The 21896-nt window shown below is 42.7% G+C and overlaps 1 protein-coding gene across 1 annotated transcript in view; it reads right to left on the bottom strand.

Annotated features, from left to right (window-relative positions):
- LOC126176818 (carcinine transporter-like) overlaps positions 1–21896 on the bottom strand; it is a 119189-nt gene that overhangs the window by 49540 nt on the left and 47753 nt on the right. Inside the window, exon 5 of the mRNA XM_049924000.1 lies at positions 6256–6424. Within this exon, the coding sequence (XP_049779957.1) occupies positions 6256–6424 (169 nt within the window). The remainder of the gene's footprint in view (positions 1–6255; positions 6425–21896) is intronic.

The following is a 21896-nucleotide window of genomic DNA, read 5'->3' as shown; positions in this document are numbered from 1 at the left end:
TAAATGGAAAACTGATGACAGGAATTGGTAGAGGCCATATGTAAGACTGCAAGCATGCATGAGTACATGAAAGGTAGATACTGCCTGTAAGAACGTTAGAGAGACTCGGGAAAAAAACGAAGCACCTATGTAAATCTCAAGTGTGTGGTATGGTCTTAAGATTGCGATGCCATAGCAAAGTCGGCAACTCGCATCAGTACTAGAGAAGACAGTAAGACAGAGATGTCCCGCTGCATACTCCGACGACGAATGGGAGGTGCTGACGAAGCCACATCCTCACTCCCAGCTCAGCAGCGCCGCCACACGCTGTCGGAAATACAGCCGAGCAGAGGAAGGCGTGTCCCAGTTCGTGATTAATGGTTAAGACGATCGCGTCGCCTTAGATACTTATATAGGGCACCAGTCAATATTATGTCATATGCTGAAATTAAACTATGAACATTTTCTGTGTACTTCAACTGAAGATTCTTGTAAAACTGTCATTATCAACATTGAGAGACACTTGTAAATAATCAGAACGTTCCTGTGGAAATGGATTATACAAAGTTATGTAAATCTTCATATAATAATAATAATAATAATAATAATAATAATACAGACAAAAAATAGGAATAGATAATACAAATATTAATAAAGAAGAACTAAAAGAAAAATATAGACAAAGACTAACAAAAATACTGAAAACAGAATTGACAGCAAGAAACAAGACAAAAGCTATAAATACTTATGCTATACGAATATTGACCTACTCATTTGGAGTAGTGAAATATAAAGACGATCGAGTCGCCTTAGATACTTATATAGGGCACCAGTCAATATTATGTCATATGCTGAAATTTAACTATGAACATTGTCTGTGTACTTCAACTGAAGATTCTTGCAAAACTGTCATTATCAACACTGAGACACACTTGTAAATAATCAGAACGTTCCTGTGGAAATGGATTATACAAAGTTATGTAAATCTTCATATAATAATAATAATAATACAGACAAGAAATAGGAATAGATGATACAAATATTAATAAAGAAGAACTAAAAGAAAAATATAGACAAAGACTAACAAAAATACTGAAAACAGAATTGACAGCAAGAAACAAGACAAAAGCTATACCAATATTGACCTACTCATTTGGAGTAGTGAAATAGAGTAACACAGACCTAGTAGCACTCAATACACTTACACGATCACAATGCCACCAATATAGAATACATCCCATACATTCAACAACAGAAAGATTCACATTAAGCAGAAAGGAAGGAGGAAGGGGATTTATCGACATAAAAAACCTACATTATGGACAGGTAGACAATTTAAGAAAATTCTTTATAGAACTAGCAGAAACTAGCAAAATACACAAAGCAATCACTCATATAAATACATCGGCTACACCACTGCAATTTCATAACTGCTTCTACAACCCTTTAGATCACATAACATCAACAGATACGAAGAAAGTAAATTGGAAAAAGAAAACACTACATGGCAAGCACCCGTATCATCTAACACAGCCATGCATCGATCAAGACGCATCCAACACATGGGTAAGAAAAGGCAATATATTCAGTGAGACGGAAGGATTCATGATTGCAATACAGGATCCAACAATAAACACCAGATATTACAGCAAGCATATTATTAAAGATCCCAATACCACAACAGATAAATGCAGACTTTGCAAACAACAAATACAAACAGTAGATCACATCACAAGCGGATGTACAATACTAGCAAATATAGAATACCCCAGAAGACATGACAATGTAGCAAAAATAATACATCAACAACTTGCCATACAACATAAACTAATAAAACAACACGTTCCCACATACAAGTATGCACCACAAAATGTACTGCAGAATGATGAATACAAATTATACTGGAACAGAACCATTATAACAGATAAAACAACACCACATAACAAACCTGACATCATACTCACCAATAAAAAGAAGAAATTAACACAACTAATCGAAATATCCATACCCAATACAACAAATATACAGAAGAAAACAGGGGAAAAAATTGAAAAATACATCCAATTGGCTGAGGAAGTCGAGGACATGTGGCATCAGGATAAAGTTGACATTATACCAAGTATACTATCAACTACAGGAGTCATACCACACAATATCCACCAGTACATCAACGCAATACAGCTACATCCAAACGTATATACAAGGTGTTACATAAAGGTACGGCCAAACTTTCAGGAAACATTCCTCACACACAAAGAAAGAAAATATGTTATGTGGACATGTGTCCGGAAACGCTTACTTTCCATGTTAGAGCTCATTTTATTACTTCTCTTCAAATCACATTAATCATAGAATGGAAACACACAGCAACAGAACGTACCGGCCTGACTTCAAACACTTTGTTACAGGAAATGTTCAAAATGTCCGTTAGCGAGGATACATTCATCCACTCTCCGTCGCATGAAATCCGTGATGCGCTGATGCAGCCCTGGAGAATGGCGTATTGTATCACAGCCGTCCACAATACGAGCACGAAGAGTTTCTACATTTGGTACCTGGGTTGCGTAGACAAGAGCTTTCAAATACCCCCATACATGAAAGTCAAGAGGGTTGAGGTCAGGAGAGCGTGGAGGCCATGGAATTGGTCCGCCTCTACCAATCCATCGGTCACCATATCTGTTGTTGAGAAGCGTACGAACACTTGGACTGAAATGTGCAGGAGCTCCATTGTGCATGAACCACATTTTGTGTCGTACTTGTAAAGGCATATGTTCTAGCAGCACAGGTAGAGTATCCCATATGAAATCATGATAACGTGCTCCCATTGAGCGTAGGTGGAAGAACATGGGGCCCAGTCGAGACATCACCAACAATGCCTGCCCAAACGTTCACAGAAAATCTGTGTTGGTGACGTGATTGCACAATTGCGTGCGGATTCTCGTCAGACCACACATGTTGACTGTGAAAATTTACAATTTGATCACGTTGGAATGAAGCCTCATCCGTAAAGAGAACATTTGCACTAAAATGAGGATTGACACATTGTTGGATGAACCATTCGCAGAACTGTACACTATCAAATGCACGAAGAATTGCCTCGTCCATTGCAGGTGCCCTCGTCGCGACTCATAGGCTGGAATGTTTCGTGCTCCCTAAGACGCCGATCAATTGCTTCAAACGTCTTCCTGTCGGGACACTTCGATCTGGAAATCTGTCTTGGTACAAACATACATCTAATGGGCATCTGCCAATTCCGCATTTGTAAACATTGCACTGACTGCAAAACCACGTTCGTGATGAACGTACTGATGTGCTTGATGCTAGTACTGTAGAGCAATGAGTCGCATGTCAACACAAGCACCGAAGTCAACATTACCTTCCGTCAACTGGGCCAACTGGCGGTGAATCGAGGACGTACAGTACACACTGACGAAACTGAAATGAGCTCTAACATGGAAATTAAGCGTTTCCGGACCCACGTCCACATAACATCTTTTCTTTATTTGTGTGTGAGGAATGTTTCCTGAAAGTTTGGCCGTACCTTTTTGTAACATCCTGTATACAACTACAGAAATCTGTAATTATTTATACATGTTCAATTACCCGAAATTTCCTAAATGCAATGTAACATATACCGTACAGTTAAAAGGAAGTAACGCTTTATCAAGCTCCGCGTCACTTTCCATTTTTAACCACACATAACGTCTGAGAAAGGAAAGAAATAATAATAACAATTAATACTTTACCTGTTGTAATTTCCACTCGTTTCCTTTTCGTATAAAGTAAAGAATCGTCTGTTTGCTGATAACGGTCTTTCAGGTAAAACAAATTGATGAGAATTAGCGATTGCTCGCCTGCTGCATGGTTACTATGTGTGAGTGTGCACATCCTTTCACTTCCTGGTGTTGCCACATTTCTGTTTTTGACTTTTTTGTATCTAGTGTTTCACCACAAGTAATGTCTCCAACCGAAATTGTTCAGTTTCAGGCGCAGCAGGTTGAATGCCTGCTGCTCATTGTACAACCAATATTCAGTCGCCAAGCAGAACCACCGCGGGGTGCTGCATCTAAATTTAGCCCATACCATAGTCAGGAACAAGAATGGTCGTAATACTGGTCACAACTGGATGCTCATTTTGCTGCTTACAACATAACACGTATGGAGCACAGTGCTTATTTCTTGTCAGTGATGGGACCGGACATTTATCGCCTGTATGTAAAGCGATGTCCAGACATTGGTCCAGAATCAGTCACAAATGACGACCGTGTTAAAGTGCTCGGCAAACATTTCAATATTCAAATGCATGTCGCAGCAGTAAGGTTTAAAATTTTCCGTCTCAAGCAACAGTCTGGACAAACTTTAGAACAATGGATAGCTGAACTTACGGGCTTGCAAGGCATTCCAAGTTTGTGTTCTTGGTTATTAGCTATAGGGGTGCCATGTTATGTGATGGAGTGATACAGAGTGCATCAGATACACGCATTCGTAATGCAGTCCTCGAACTGCGAGACCCTGATTCAAAAACAGTTCTGTCTGTTGTGGAATCGCAAACAGTTGTGGACTGAACAGAGTTTTATTTTGAGGCTCCATACATTTCAGTTGTTCAAAGTGCACAAGATACTAGGTCTAAAGTATCCGATAGCGTTAAAGTAGTATCGAGGCAGCGGACGGGTGTGGGGTGATGTGAGTCTGCACTTGGACGGTATTCAAAAGGCTTGGACGCCATTACTGGCCCTGACAGTGTTTTCAATCTGTTGCTTATGAATTTCTTTGATGGTTCTATGGAGTGACTGATACTAGACGTCATTCGCACAGTGGTGTTATGATTGTTTTCGACCTTTTTATATCTTGTTTTGTGGCGTTTAGTCAATAATCTTAGAGCTGCCAGTTAATACTACGTCCGACCCAAGCGTCGTCTATCTTAAAATTTGACAGACATTATTGAAGACCTCAATACCGAGTTCCAAATTAGTTTTAAACTCTTTGCATTTGTAAAGTGTTAAATCTCTGTTTGCGACGTTTGTCTTGAACATATGAACGTCTAATGGTTAACCAAATACGCTCGTTAACAACCGAACCCAGACTTCTACTCCACATCCTAACTAGTTGCCCTCTTAAGTATTGGTAAATATTTGTATAACCCCACAGAACTACCGCGGTTTGAAAATAACAGACATCTTTTGACCAGGATATCCCACTTGCGACCTGTTAGTCATCTCATTATAACCTCGTTGCTTCGTCTGTCATATGGCAGTCAGTTACGTTTATTGCCAATCTCATTTCTGCTACTCGTTATTCCTTTCCTCTTTGTTCTGTTTTCACTGGGAACAGCTATGTCATTAGTGAATCTTATCACTGACAACTTCTCATTCTGAATATTAATCACAAATTGCTATGTCTAAAGTCAAGCCAGACATTAATGTTTTTCTCTTTAAACGGGAATGGCGAGGATTATATATTACTAAATACAGACACTAACGTTTTTCTCTTCAAGTAATGTGGACTCTTATTGGTTTGATGCCTACCAAAATACAGTGAAGTATCGGAAGTTTATAAGTACGCATTAGTAAATTAGACTGTTATGAAAGACAAAATTTTCTTCGGTCTTTGTGGGCATTTCTCTATTATCGAATAACATTGAAACTATGTGGAAAGTGTTTAATGTCAGAAAAGTAATTTTCATTTCTACTTTACAGCTGAACAAGGGGTATTTCTAGTTAATCATTTTAAGTACACTCTGCAGTTTCTAAAGGGTGGAGCAAATAAAAGTGGCCCGGAGAACAGGGTTCCAGGTTACAAAGAAACACAGCAGAGGAATAGAAATACTAACCTGACTATAGCAGGTGCTGAAAGTGATCACCATTCAGTTCTTTTCACTTCTGTGCCCTGGTCAACAAGTTCCTCGAGGCAGATTGAAGCTGGCCGGATGGAATTGCTGTAGTCTCAGCCGAAATGTTTTGCTGCTGTTCTTGAAGATTATGAGGGTTGGTGGGATATACCTTAGACTTGAGGGCTTCCCTCACAAAGTAATCGCACACTGACAGATCAGGTGGCCCAGGTTTCCAGCTAGGGCCGCAACCAGACTGACCTCGGCTAACAACTCTGTCACGCCTGAAGATTGTGTAAAAATGTTCTAGCGTTCGGCCGGCTGTATGGGCATTTGCTCCATCCTAAGTAACTGTAGGTCTTTTCCTCCTCCGTTAATGCTGCCACAAATCGTTTCCACTCGTCCGGACCACTTTTATTTGTCCCACCCTGTATATCTGATATACTTGCCTTTGAAGCAGTAGTGGAATAAAACAAGGGACAGACGCAACCAGAGTGAAGTGCACCCAGTTCTTGAGTAACCAAGCCAATAATGATATGGCAATTATACCAAGGCAGTAAGACATGAAGGACACAAAATTGACGGAAGAACGGCGTTTGATACTGGCCAACTCGACTCCTGTAAATAAAATTAAAGTACAAAGTTTAGAATGTAATTCATTTGGTAGCCCACATGATTAAACTATCCACTGATTATCTCGAAAATTTTCACTGATTATCTCGTATTCTTACATGAAACGCAGGTGAGACATGACGTAAAAAATAAAAACTTGAAAGTAATATTGCCTTGTTGTAAAGGGGTAATCAAATGAAGAGAGCCATGCAAAAGAAACTGTATAGTATTTCAAAAGTAATCGCCGTAACTGTTAATTCGTTTATCCCACTCTGAGACTGGACGGTCAAAGTCTTCATGGAGAAATACTTGTGGTTGCCTGTTGAACATGATTGTATCCAAGTGGGCGCCAACTAGCCCCAAAGAAATCGTCCAAAGGTCGCCATGCTTGTTCCAATACACTTAAAAAGTTTCGCTGGGAAGCCCTCACACATCCTCCATACAATCACAGTCTCTCCCCATGTGATTTACATATTTTTTGAGTTCCGAAGTAAGACATTCGTTGATTTGCTTCGTTCGAAAACATGCCCGTCTGGGTACAATCATGGTGTCGTAGGTAATCGTAAAAATTGTATTGAGGAAGGCATTAACCGTCATATTTAACAGTAGGATAATCGTTTTAACTGTTATAGTGGTTACTTTTGAAATAATAAACGCTCTGTTTACTTTTTTCCATGAGTCTCATTTTCATTTCACTTTCTTTCGACTGCCCTGTATACCGAGGTGCCAGAGGTCATGGGCTAGCTATTTGCAAAATATACAGATGGCGGTAGTATCGCGTACATAAAGTATAAAAGGACAGTGCACTGGTTGAGCTATCATTTATACTGAGGTGATTCATGTGAAAAGGTTTCCAATGTGATTATAGCTGCACGATGGGAATTGACAGACTTTGAACATGGAACAGAAATCGTTAGGAGTTTCAATGTTCCAAGATTAACAGTGACAAAAGTATGCCGAGAATACCAAATTTCAGGCATTACCTCTCATCATGGACAACGCAGTGGGTGACGGCCTTCACGTAACGACCGAGAGCAGCGGCGTTTGCGTAGAGTTGTCGGTGCTAACAGACAAGCTACTCTGAGTGAAATAACCGCAAAAATCAATGTGGGACGAACGACGAACGTATACATTAGGACACTACGGTGAAAAGTGACGCTGGTGGGATATGGCAGCAGACGGCCGACACTAGTGCCTTTTGCTAGCAGTACGACATCGCTGGCTGTGCCTCTTCTGGGCTCGTGATCATATTAGTTGGACGCTAGACGACTGGAAAACAGTCGCTTGGTCAGATGAGTCCCAATTTCTGTTAGTAAGAGCTAATGGCGGGGTCGACTGTGGCCCAGACCCCAGGAAGCCATGGATCCAGGTTGTCAACAAGCCTTTGTGCAAGCTGCAGATGCCTCCATAATGGTGTGGGCTGTGTTTACGTGGACTGTACTGGGTTCTCTGGTCCAACTGAATCTGCAAACGGATACTTTCGGTTACTTGGAGACCATTTGCAGCCATTATGGACTTCATTCCCAAACAACGATGTCATGTCACCGAGCCGCAATTGTTCCCTGTTGGTTTGAAGAACGTTCTGGACAATTCGAGCAAGTGATTTGGCCACCCTGATCGCCCAGCATGAATCACATCGAACATTTATGGGATATAATCTAGAGGGCAGTTCGTACACAACGTCCAGCACTGGCAACACTTTCGCAGTTCTGGACGGCTATAGAGGCAGCATGACTTAATAATTCTGGGGCGGACTTCCAACGACTTGTTGTCTCCATCGCACGTCGAAATGCTGCACTACGCCGGGCAAAAGGAGGTTCGACACGATATTAGGAGGCATCCCATGACTTTTGTCACCTCAGTGTAGAATAACTTGCAAACACACAACCCAAAAGAACACTGAATTATTACAGACTACTACATTTTCTGTTACCTCAAAATTGTTTATAGGCTTGATAAAAGACAGGAATTAAGATAAGTAAGCGCAATGAATAATCTACATCTACATCTACATCTACATCTACATCCATACTCCGCAAGCCACCTGACGGTATGTGGCGGAGGGTACCTTCAGTACCTCTATCGGTTCTCCCTTCTATTCCAGTCTCGTATTGTTCGTGGAAAGAAGGATTGTCGGTATGCCTCTGTGTGGGCTCTAATCTCTCTGATTTTATCCTCATGGTCTCTTCGCGAGATATACGTAGGAGGGAGCAATATACTGCTTGACTCTTCGGTGAAGGTATGTTCTCGAAACTTTGACAAAAGCCCGTACCGAGCTACTGAGCGTCTCTCCTGCAGAGTCTTCCACTGGAGTTTATCTATCATCTCCGTAACGCTTTCGCGATTACTAAATGATCCTGTAACGAAGCGCGCTGCTCTCCGTTGGATCTTCTCTATGTCTTGTATCAACCCTATCTGGTACGGATCCCACACTGCTGAGCAGTATTTAAGCAGTGGGCGAACAAGCGTACTGTAACCTACTTCCTTTGTTTTCGGATTGCATTTCCTTAGGATTCTTCCAATGAATCTCAGTCTGGCATCTGCTTTACCGACAATCAACATTATATGATCATTCCATTTTAAATCACTCCTAATGCGTACTCCCAGATAATTTATGGTATTAACTGCTTCCAGTTGCTGTCCTGCTATTTTGTAGCTAAATGATAAAGGATCTATCTTTCTGTGTATTCGCAGCACATTACACTTGTCTACATTGAGATTCAGTTGCCATTCCCTGCACCATGCGTCAATTCGCTGCAGATCCTCCTGCATTTCAGTACAATTTTCCATTGTTACAACCTCTCGATACACCACAGCATCATCTGCAAAAAGCCTCAGTGAACTTCCGATGTCATCCACCAGGTCATTTATGTACACTCCTGGAAATTGAAATAAGAACACCGTGAATTCATTGTCCCAGGAAGGGGAAACTTTATTGACACATTCCTGGGGTCAGATACATCACATGATCACACTGACAGAACCACAGGCACATAGACACAGGCAACAGAGCATGCACAATGTCGGCACTAGTACAGTGTATATCCACCTTTCGCAGCAATGCAGGCTGCTATTCTCCCATGGAGACGATCGTAGAGATGCTGGATGTAGTCCTGTGGAACGGCTTGCCATGCCATTTCCACCTGGCGCCTCAGTTGGACCAGCGTTCATGCTGGACGTGCAGACCGCGTGAGACGACGCTTCATCCAGTCCCAAACATGCTCAATGGGGGACAGATCCGGAGATCTTGCTGGCCAGGGTAGTTGACTTACACCTTCTAGAGCACGTTGGGTGGCACGGGATACATGCGGACGTGCATTGTCCTGTTGGAACAGCAAGTTCCCTTGCCGGTCTAGGAATGGTAGAACGATGGGTTCGATGACGGTTTGGATGTACCGTGCACTATTCAGTGTCCCCTCGACGATCACCAGTGGTCTACGGCCAGTGTAGGAGATCGCTCCCCACCCCATGATGCCGGGTGTTGGCCCTGTGTGCCTCGGTCGTATGCAGTCCTGATTGTGGCGCTCACCTGCACGGCGCCAAACACGCATACGACCATCATTGGCACCAAGGCAGAAGCGACTCTCATCGCTGAAGACGACACGTCTCCATTCGTCCCTCCATTCACGCCTGTCGCGACACCACTGGAGGCGGGCTGCACGATGTTGGGGCGTGAGCGGAAGACGGCCTAACGGTGTGCGGGACCGTAGCCCAGCTTCATGGAGACGGTTGCGAATGGTCCTCGCCGATACCCCAGGAGCAACAGTGTCCCTAATTTGCTGGGAAGTGGCGGTGCGGTCCCCTACGGCACTGCGTAGGATCCTACGATCTTGGCGTGCATCCGTGCGTCGCTGCGGTCCGGTCCCAGGTCGACGGGCACGTGCACCTTCCGCCGACCACTGGCGACAACATCGATGTACTGTGGAGACCTCACGCCCCACGTGTTGAGCAATTCGGCGGTACGTCCACCCGGCCTCCCGCATGCCCACTATACGCCCTCGCTCAAAGTCCGTCAACTGCACATACGGTTCACGTCCACGCTGTCGCGGAATGCTACCAGTGTTAAAGACTGCGATGGAGCTCCGTATGCCACGGCAAACTGGCTGACACTGACGGCGGCGGCGCACAAATGCTGCGCAGCTAGCGCCATTCGACGGCCAACACCGCGATTCCTGGTGTGTCCGCTGTGCCGTGCGTGTGATCATTGCTTGTACAGCTCTCTCGCAGTGTCCGGAGCAAGTATGGTGGTCTGACACACCGGTGTCAATGTGTTCTTTTTTCCATTTCCAGGAGTGTATATTGTGAATAGCAACGGTCCTATGACACTCCCCTGCGGCACACCTGAAATTACTCTTACTTCGGAAGACTTCTCTCCATTGAGAATAACATGCTGCGTCCTGTTATCTAGGAACTCCTCAATCCAATCACACAATTGGTCTGATAGTCCATGTGCTCTTACTTTGTTCAATAAACGACTGTGGGGAACTGTATCGAACGCCTTGCGGAAGTCAAGAAACACGGCATCTACCTGTGAACCCGTGTCTATGGCCCTCTGAGTCTCGTGGACGAATAGCGCGAGCTGGGTTTCACATGACCGTCTTTTTCGAAACCCATGCTGACTCCTACAGAGTAGATTTCTAGTCTCCAGAAAAGTCATTATACTCGAACACAATACGTGTTCCAAAATTCTACAACTGATCGACGTTAGAGATATAGGTCTATAAATGCGATATGAGAGAAAAATTTTTTTAGACTGGTTTTAAACAGATGTGTGTGAGCATAATGCTGATCTAGGTACATGATTGGACAACCTTTTCCATTCCTTTCTTTGGGTTATCAGTTTTCTGAGTGGTTTGAAGTGACAGCCACAACGTCCTCTTCCACGTCAACTTCTTCATTTTAGGGTAGTACTTGCACCCTTGCACCAAAAGTTCTTAGTTGTTTGTTGGATACATTCCAATCTCTGGCTTCCACTATACCTTTTAACGTCTACACCTCTCTCTTGTTTAATGAATGTTATTCCCTGAAGTCTTAGCACAAGTCCTTCAATTCTGTCCTTTCTTTCTTTCCAGTGATCCTTCCTTTACTTTTCTCGCCGATTCTGCGGAGAACATCTACTTTTCTTACCTTGTTCGATATCTTTAAGTAACACCACAACTCACACACTTCGACTCTCTTCTTTTCTAATTTTCCCATAATCCATGAGTGACTTCCACACAATACTGTGATTACAATCGTGACCATTAATGCCCTATGTGCTATCTTCACCATCGCTTTTGCTTCGTTTCTTTTCCGATCATATTTCTTCTGTAAGTATTCATTACATGAGTGGGATACCTTTGGAAGAATAACTGAGCATGATATACGTGAAAGACAAGAAATAGTATACAAATCAATGAAACACCTAAGCAAAAAAGAGAGAGCTGTGTATATGAATGTAATAGAAAAATTTGATTGGGTTACGCATTATTTAGGGCTACGGCACAGTTCTGAAACCACAGAAGCAGATACTAAAGAACAGCTGCTCATAATAGAGTGTATAGGGATGATGAAGTTAAAAACAGTTCTAAAAACATAAAAAACCGGAAATAATTAATAATGGAATAAATACTGACCTTATTAAACACGGAGGAATTATCTTAGAACTGAGAATGCTATCCCTCTTTAAACTAAGCTGGGAAAAATATGACATATTGGAGGAATAGAAAATACCAAAGGTCACTTCAACATGCACAGACCGGAAAAGAGGCATTACTGCTAAATAAAAGGGTATATAAGGGGTGGACAAAAACATGGAAGCACAGAAAGCACAACACATTACCATGACTAATTCGGTGTAGGAAAACAGTTGCAATTCAAAACTGCCTCTAGAAATGGATAAATACAGCTCTTGTTCGGTTTTCAAGGGACTTTTATACCATTCTTCACTCAAAACTGTGCAAATAACAGGTAACGAATGTAGGTAGCTATCGCGCCCCGTCTGTTCAAAGTAGACCACAAAGGCCTTGTCGTCTTTAAACACAGCATCACTATTGGTGAACAAGTATTGTAGCATGGGATGGACCTGATGATTCAAGTCGGTCGCGTAACCCTTGGCATAAAAGGGCCTTGCACAGTAACTAGGAGGCCCTTGGAATACTGCGACGTGGCTGCCCAAACCATCACCTAACGTCCCTCCCCCCACCCCACACCCCACCCACCCCACACACACCGCCATTTTTCATCCTCGGGACGTAAACTGGTCTGGAAGTTGGAAACAGAAGCAAGAATCATCCGACCAAATGACGTTCTTTCACTACTCCATAGGCCGGTTTCTAGGGCTTCGGTACAACGTTGTCCATTTATAGGAATCTTGATCACTAATGAGAGGTTTTTGAATTCCATTTCGCCCTGCAATTCCCGTCTGATGGACTCCCTTCATGTTGTTTCGGTGCTGGCAGGGTTCGCGAGTTGAACAGACATTTCTGCTGTGACTTATGTAGCATTCGTCCTCTTTTTCGTCAAAATACTTTTCGATGACCCTCCGTCATGATCACTCAGAACACTCTTTAATCCGCGTTATGATATAGTGCATGACGTCAAACTCTACCTACGTTAGAGAAGCACCCACCATACAATTTGCCCACGTTCGATTTTACGTAGCTCCGACATAAGGCACTCACAACTAACAGAAAACTGCTCTGACTAAACATTTTTCGAAGGTGACTATCAACAGCCGTCAAGTAATGTATAAAATGCATGTTTGACCATCAGCTGCTTTTATTTTAAACCCAAATATCGACCGGTTTCAGTCATAGACCTTTTTCACGGATTATTGGGAAAACAGTTTAAGCCACAACAAAACATCTGTCATTACTCAAATGGTTCAAATGGCTCTGAGCACTATGGGACTTAACATCTGAGGTCATCAGTCCCCTACAACCTAGAACTACTTAAACCTAACTAACCTAAGGACATCACACACATCCATGCCCGAGGCAGGATTCGAACCTGCGACCGTAGCGGTCACGCGGTTCCGGACTGTAGCGCCTAGAACCGCTCGGCCACCCCGGCCGGCTGTCATTACTCAAATAATGGCGTCTCATGTGTAGGGCATGTCATGGATTCCAGTATACGACACAGGACTTCCGATTTCTCTTCAGTGCTGCTCTGTTTATACTTGTTACTAGTATACTGGAATTCATGACATGCCCTACACATGAGACGTGACCATTATTTAAGTAATCACAAATGTGATATTGTGGATTCAAATGGCTCTGAGCACTATGGGACTTAACATCTGAGGTCATCAGTCCCCTACAACCTAGAACTACTTAAACCTAACTAACCTAAGGACATCACACACATCCATGCCCGAGGCAGGATTCGAACCTGCGATCGTAGCGGTCACGCGGTTCCAGACTGTAGCGCCTAGAACCGGTCGGCCAAACCGGCCGGCTGTGTTATTGTGGCTTGAACTGTTTTAACCCTAATCCGTGAAGATAGTCTGTGACTGAAACCGGTCGATATTTTGGTTTAAAATAAAAGCAGCTGATGGTCAAACATGCATTTCATACATGCTCTGGCTAAGACTGACGCTTACAACGTGTTGAGGACATTGCACAGATGCCTCTCGTGGTCAGATAAGACAGCGCCATCTGCAGGCATGACTAGCGTCTGGATTTATGTTTAACCATGCATTTCTCGCGGTACTTCTATGTTTTTGCCCAATCCCTGCAAGTATTCTGATTAGTGCTTACTGATCTAAATAATAAGAGGAAGGCTTCGGAATCTCTCGGATATACTTTTAATGGAGGGACAAGCAGGTTTCCGAAAAGGGATATCACGCACAACGGCTGTTTTCGAAGTGAAAGAGATAATACAATAAACGAAAATTTCATTTGGAAACTCCCATAGCACTTAAGGAACATGAAAACTCATTTCACAGAATTCACAGATATAAGGTATCGGTAAGAATGGGAAAAAGAATTCCAAAACATGTGATCCCAGTAGCAAAAAGCCTGTACATGAACACCAGAACTATAACTGGCTCGGCTAAAGATTTAACGCCTGAAATACTAATAAATCAAAAAGAAGAGCAAGGGTGTACCTCTATGTCGGCGATTGCTGCGCAAACACCGTTTCCACACGTACGCGTACACCACAACTACTCTACCACACAAAAATTTGGGATTACGCTCGTCTGGTATGAGACATTCTCAGGTGGGTCCACTGGGGGCAGAACCGCACAATAGCCCTGGGTTCCGTGTGGGGCGGCGGTGGGGTGGGTGGACTGCTGTGACCTGTTGTGGTGTTGTGAACAACTGAGGGGTACCGCGGGACGAAGCCTCTCCGTCGTTTCTAGGTCCCTGGTTCAATACAATAAAAGGATGTACCTAATCATGAACATTATCAGTATCTTCAGAGTGTTACAAAAAGGTACGGCCAAACATTCAGGAAACATTCCTCACACACAAAGAAAGAAAATATGTTATGTGGACATGTGTCCGGAAGCTTACTTTCCATGTTAGAGCTCATTTTATTACTTCTCTTCAAATCACATTAATCGTGGAATGGAAACACACAGCAACAGAACGTACCGGCGTGACTTCAAACACTTTGTTACAGGAAATGTTCAAAATGTCCTCCGTTAGCGAGGATACATGCAGCCACCCTCCGTCGCATGGAGTCCCTGATGCGCTGTTGCAGCCCTGGAGAATGGCGTATTGCATCACAGCCGTCCGCAATACGAGCACGAAGAGTCTCTACATTTGGTACCTGGGTTGCGTAGACAAGAGCTTTCAAATGCCCCCATAAATGAAAGTCAAGAGGGTTGAGGTCAGGAGAGCGTGGAGACCATGGAACTGGTCCGCCTCTACCAATCCACCGGTCACCGAATCTGTTGTTGAGAAGCGTACGAACACTTCGACTGAAATGTGCAGGAGCTCCATCGTGCATTAACCACATGTTGTGTCGTACTTGTAAAGGCACATGTTCTAGCAGCACAGGTAGAGTATCCTGTATGAAATCATGATAACGTGCTCCATTGAGCGTAGGTGGAAGAACATGGGGCCCAATCAAGACATCACCAACAATGCCTGTCCAAACGTTCACAGAAAATCTGTGTTGATGACGTGATTGCACAATTGCGTGCGGATTCTCGTCAGCCCACACATGTTGATTGTGAAAATTTACAATTTGATCACGTTGGAATGAAGCCTCATCCGAAAAGAGAACATTTGCACTGAAATGAGGATTGACACATTGTTGGATGAACTATTCGCAGAAGTGTACCCGTGGAGGCCAATCAGCTGCTGATAGTGCCTGCACACGCTGTACATGGTACGGAAACAACTGGTTCTTCCGTAGCACTCTCCATACAGTGACGTGGTCAACGTTACCTTGTACAGCAGCAACTTCTCTGACACTGACATTAGGGTTATCGTCAACTGCACGAAGAATTGCCTCGTCTATTGCAGGTGTCATCGTCGTTCTAGGTCTTCCCCAGTCGCGAGTCATAGGCTGGAATGTTCCGTGCTCCCTAAGACGGCGATCAATTGCTTCGAACGTCTTCCTGTCGCGACACCTTCGTTCTGGAAATCTGTCTCGATACAAACGTATCGCGCCACGGCTATTGCCCCGTGCTAATCCATACATCAAATCGGCATCTGCCAACTCCGCATTTGTAAACATTGCACTGACTGCAAAACCACGTTCGTGATGAACACTACGGTCGCAGGTTCGAATCCTGCCTCGGGCATGGATGTGTGTGATGTCCTTAGGTTAGTTAGGTTTAACTAGTTCTAAGTTCTAGGGGACTTATGACCTCAGCAGTTGAGTCCCATATTGCTCTGAGCCATTTGAACCATTTTTTGATGAACACTAACCTGTTGATGCTACGTACTGATGTGCTTGATGCTAGTACTGTAGAGCAATGAGTCGCATGTCAACACAAGCACCGAAGTCAACATTAGATTCCTTCAACTGGACCAACTGGCGGTGAATCGAGGAAGTACAGTACATACTGACGAAACTAAAATGAGCTCTAACATGGAAATTAAGCGTTTCCGGACACATGTCCACATAACATCTTTTCTTTATTCGTGTGAGGAATGTTTCCTGAAAGTTTGGTCGTACCTTTTTGTAACACCCTGTATATAGATGACATGATCGTAGGACACCACCACGCACAAATATTGCGAGGAAGAAACACAATAGTACCATTTTGTTCGCGGTTGATCATGTTATCATATAAGACAGCAAAGATAAAATGCAAATGACACTATGTAAACTAAATGAAATGGTCGCAAGCTATAGTTTGACTGAATCTATGAGTAAAACTAAAACATGGTCTTTTTAGGTAGGTGTTCACTCAGCACGAACAAAAAAATCTTCGATTATAAACCAATAGAAAAGGTATGCCATTTATGTTATTTACGATGTGACATATCATGTGACTAAGACGTGGATGTAAATAAAAAATATAAGTGGCAAAATAAGGTGAACACTTAATGATAAAACAAGGAAAGAAGCGCAACTGAAATTTTACGAAGTCACGTCAGCCCTCACTTTATTATACCGTTCGGATACCTAGACGGTGAAAAACAAAGTTTTACAACTCAAATTATTATAAATTAGATTTGTAAAATCTATGAAAGGCTGGACTAAGAAAGACAGAATTAAAAGCGACGGAATAAGGGTAAAGTTAGGGAAGAAACCAAAAACCCGAAAGAGAATCCGACACAAAGAAAAATGGAGAGAACATGTACATGGTAGGCCATCAGAAGGACTTCCTAAACTAGCAAAGGAATACAAGCCGTGCGGCAAGAGAAGTGTGGGAAGACGAAGGATGAGTTAGTGACACCGGAACAGGCCCTAGGACCAACCCTGGAACTGCAGAAGAAGAACAAGAAGAAGAAAATTGTGTGCTCCAACCATACATCCCCGGAAATTTGTTCTTCAAAATATGGAGGTGCTCTTCTTTTTGCCCGTGATAGTCTGCTTTTATGTCCTCGTTTTGTCCGATGTGCGTTATTATGCTCTAATGTAGCAGAAATTCTTAGCTTTTTCTACATTGTGTCATCTATTTTGATGTTAAGTTCATCACTAATCTCTTTTCAGCTATTCATTATTTTCTTCTTTCTTCGGTTAAGTCTCCGTTTACATTCTGTACTGACTCGTCCTGCAGTTTTTCTTCGCTTTCATCGAGGACAGTGATGACTTCAGCGAATCATATCATAGATGTACTTTCAACCTGAATTTTAATCTCGTTCCTGAACGTTTCTTTTCCCTCCCTCAGTGATTCAACGATACACTGACTTTTGTCTTAATGACACTAAATTATATAATTACACCACACAATTTTGAAAAGTTTTCGTGATTGTAAAATAGTCATCAATCCGAAGATTGTTTTAAACGCCACAGTGCTTTACTAGGCATAGTCCTTTTGGACGTGGTATGCCGTTACCTTACTCCGACGTCTAAACTCGTAACTTACGCAACCAATCGTAGGGGGACCTACTGTTTACCGTGAATTCCGAACCACGGTGCAACTCTGCGTTTTACACATAAGCAAACATTGCCAGAGGTGAAAGAAGTGATAAGTGAAAGATAAAATCCTCGGACAGAAGGACCTTTGTATTTGTAGTGTGACACTTATTTTTACCACTTTTCTTTTTTTAATTATTTACAATGAAGTTTGTGTTTTACAGTTGCCTAGATTCTACATTACAGACCACAATCTCGTAAAGAAGTACATGTTACCAAAGTCTCATAAATAATCACCAGCTCAACATCCGTCTACAGTCAAGCACCTAAATAATTTATCGTATTACCACTGAATAATATGAAGAGTTCTGCCAATTAACGAAGCTTCTACTAGTTTTTCCGTAAGCCATCAGCACTGCAGAAAGTTCTCCATCTTCGTAATGCCTTCACTATCCATTTCACCTTCGTCAGTGGAGCTTCAGTGCAAAAGAATTCACCTTCAATAGCATGCTCTTTCATGGTCACTGAACCACCGAGCCTCATTGTATATTGTATCTAACTCTTATAGATAGATAGACATTATAGACAGATATTATGATAATCTATCCTAACCTGAGCTTGTAAAACTGTTTTAGTATCTTTGATCTTAAATGTCTGAATATTACATTACTGTCTAATGATTAATGACGGGAATACTATGCAAAAATAAGTTTCCTCGCTGTATTCCAAACTCTGCCTCCCTTACCGTTTTTTCCCTCTGTAGCTCCCTCTAGTACCGTGGAAATTATTACCTGATGTCTTAACAGATGTCCTAGCAATTTGTCCCTTCCTCTTTTCAGGGAATATAGCTGTACGAAACACAGTTAAAAGATCTTCTAGGATTGAAGAAATTGATCTAATTTAACAGCAGCCAGGCAATGAAACAACAAAGTTCAGTGGAAGAGGGAGGAAGAAATATGGTCCACAGGATTCATCCAGAAATGAGGATGAGAGGGTAATGGAAGCCACTACATTAAAAACATATAAAGTGCATCCACAGGTGAAGTGACCTGTAATTGAACAAGCGTCATGATGATCTCTCCATTGGCAAAAGATTCCGGATTAGTCCTCAATTCGGATCTCTGGGAAATGACTGCAAACAGTGAGGCGACCATACGAAAAAGCCTGAACAGCCAACGAAAGGATAACGTTCTACGAGTCGGAGCATAGACTGTAAGATAGTTGAAGGATAGTTATAGCGAATACTCAGTTCAAGAATCATTAGAGAAGGAGGTACACTCGGAAAAGGTCGGGAGCATATGATAAGTTTGCAGTTAAATTATATCATGGTCAGGCCGAGGTTTCGGAATCAGATACTGGATTGTAAGACTTGCCTAGGAGCAGATATAGACTCAGATCACAATGTAGTAATTCTGCGGAGAACCTACTAATTCCTCATCTTAGCGAGCCACCTAATTTTCTTCTGTAGCACCGCATCTCAAATGCTTCGATTCTTTCCGTTGCAGTTTTCCGACAATCCATGTTTCACCATCAGACACTGCTGTCTTTCAAACGTACGTTCTCTGAGATTCCTTCTTCATATTGAGGCCTATCTTTGAGGCTAGCAAACTTCTCTTAGCCAGGAATGCCTGTTTTTTTTTTTTTTAATTCTAGACTGATTTTTGTGTCTTTCTTCTCCGTCCATCATGGTTGGTTGGTTGATTGGGGGGGATCAAACAGTGAGATCATCGGTCCCATCGGATTAGGGAAGGATGGGGAAGAAAGTCAGTCGTATTCTTTCGAAGGAACCATCCTGGCATTTGCCTGAAGTGATTCAGGGAAATCACGGAAAACCTAAATCAGGATGGCCGGACGAGGGTTTGAACCGTCGTCCTCCCGACTGCGAATACAGTGTGCTAACCACTGCCCACTGCGCCAACCCCCTCGGCCGTCCATTTTGCTGCCTAGGTAGCAGAATTTCTTAATTCCGTGACCCCAATTCTAATGTTAGGTTTCTCGCCGTATCCTTTTTTGGTACTTCTCATTACTTTCGTCTTTCTTCGATTAATTCTCGATGCATATTCTGTACCCATTAGCCTATTCATTCCGTTCAACACATCCTGTAAGTCTTCTTCGCTTTCACCGGATAGTAACTTCACCAACGAAACCTCAGCATTAATGTCCTTTCACCCTGAATTTTAATCCCTAACTTGAACCATTCTTTCATTTCCGTCATTGCTCCTTCGATGTAGGGGCGAAAGACCATGTCTCTGTCTTACACCCTTTGTAATTCGAGAACTTCGTTCTTGGTCTTCCAGTCTTATTGTTCCCTTTTGATTCTTGTACCCATTGAGTATTACCCGTCCTCCCCTATGGGCTACCTCTATTTTCTCAGAATTTCAAACGTATTGAAGCATATTACATTGTCGAACGCTTTCTGCGGGTTGACAAGACCTATAAAATTGTATGGATTTTTCTTCATTCTAGCTCCCATTATCAACCGCGACGTCAGAAATGCCTCTCCGGTGTCTTTACCTTTCCTCAAGCCAAACTGATCGTCGTCTAACAGATTTTATTTCCCATTCTCCCAATCTCAGCCATACTAGTGCATGAGCTGTGAGCGAATTGTGCGATGATTCTAGGCGCTTCAGTCCGGAAGCGCGCAGCTGCTACGGTCGCACGTTCGAACCCTGCCTCGGGCATGGATGTGTGTGATGTCCTTAGGTTAGTTAGGTTTAAGTAGTTCTAAGTTCTAGGGGACTGATGACCTCAGATGTTATGTCCCATAGTGCTTAGAGCCGTTTGAACCATTTTTTTTTTTTTGCGATGTTTCTCGCACTTGTCGGTTCTTGCTATCTTTGGAACTGTGTGGACAACGTTTTCGGAAAGGTCTGAGGGTGTATCGCAAGTCTCATACATTCTACACGCCAACGTAATTAGTTGCTTTACTGCCATGTCCCCAAATTATTTTAGAAATTCCGACGGAATGTTATCCAATCCGTCTGCCTTTTCTGATCTTGAATCGTCCAAAACTCTTTTAAATTCTTATTCTAGTACTGGATCCTCTATCTCTTCGGTGTCGATTCCTGTTTCTTCTTCTGTCACGTAATCTGACAGGTCCTCCCCCTCATAGAGACTTTTAGTGTACTCTTTCCGCCTATCTTCTCTCTCCTCTGCATTTGACATTGGAATTCCCCGTGCACTCTTAACGTTATCGCCCTTACTTTTTATTTCACAGAAAGTTGTTTCAATGTTTCTATATGCTGAGACAGTCTTTTCGACAATCATTTCTTTTAGTTTTCTTCACATTTTCATGTAGCTATTTTGCCCAAGCTTACCTCTAGATTCGGTTTATTTTCTTCCTAACTTGTACGTCTGTGTTGCTGAACTTCCCTGAACATTTTTGTACTTCATTCTTTCGTCGATCGACTAAAGTGTTTCTTCTGTTACCATGCTTTCTTCGCAGTTACCTTCCTTGTACCTACGTTTCGCTTTCCAGACTCTGTTATTGCCCTTGTTAGAGACGTCCACTCCTTTTCAATTGAACTGTCTACTGAGCTACTCCTTATCGCAGTATCTGTAGCCTCAGAGAACTTCAAGCGTGTCTCTTCGCTCCTTAGTACTTCCGTATCCCATTTCTTTGTGCAATGACTCGTCCTGATTAGTCTCTTAAACCTCAGCCTACTCTTAAACATCACTACATTGTGATCTGAGTCTATAGTATATCTGCTCCTGGGCAAGTCTTAGAATCCAGTATCTGATTTCGGAATCTCGGCCTGATCATGATGTAATTACACTACAATCTTCTTATATGCGTCCGACCTTTTCCCAGTGTACCTCGTTCTCTTATGATTCTTGACTGAGTATTCGCTGTAACTATCCTTCGACTGTCTGATATTCTGTGCTCCGACTCGTAGAACGTTATCTTTTCGTTGGCTGTTCAATCTTTTTCGTATGATCGCCTCACTGTTTGCAGTCATTTCCCAGAGATCCGAATTGAGGACTAATCCGGAATTTTTGCCAATGGAGAGAT

Source organism: Schistocerca cancellata, chromosome 3 (genome assembly GCF_023864275.1).
Source record: "Schistocerca cancellata isolate TAMUIC-IGC-003103 chromosome 3, iqSchCanc2.1, whole genome shotgun sequence".
NCBI classification, from domain to species: domain Eukaryota; kingdom Metazoa; phylum Arthropoda; class Insecta; order Orthoptera; family Acrididae; genus Schistocerca; species Schistocerca cancellata.
This window is presented reverse-complemented; position numbering and strand designations above follow the sequence as displayed.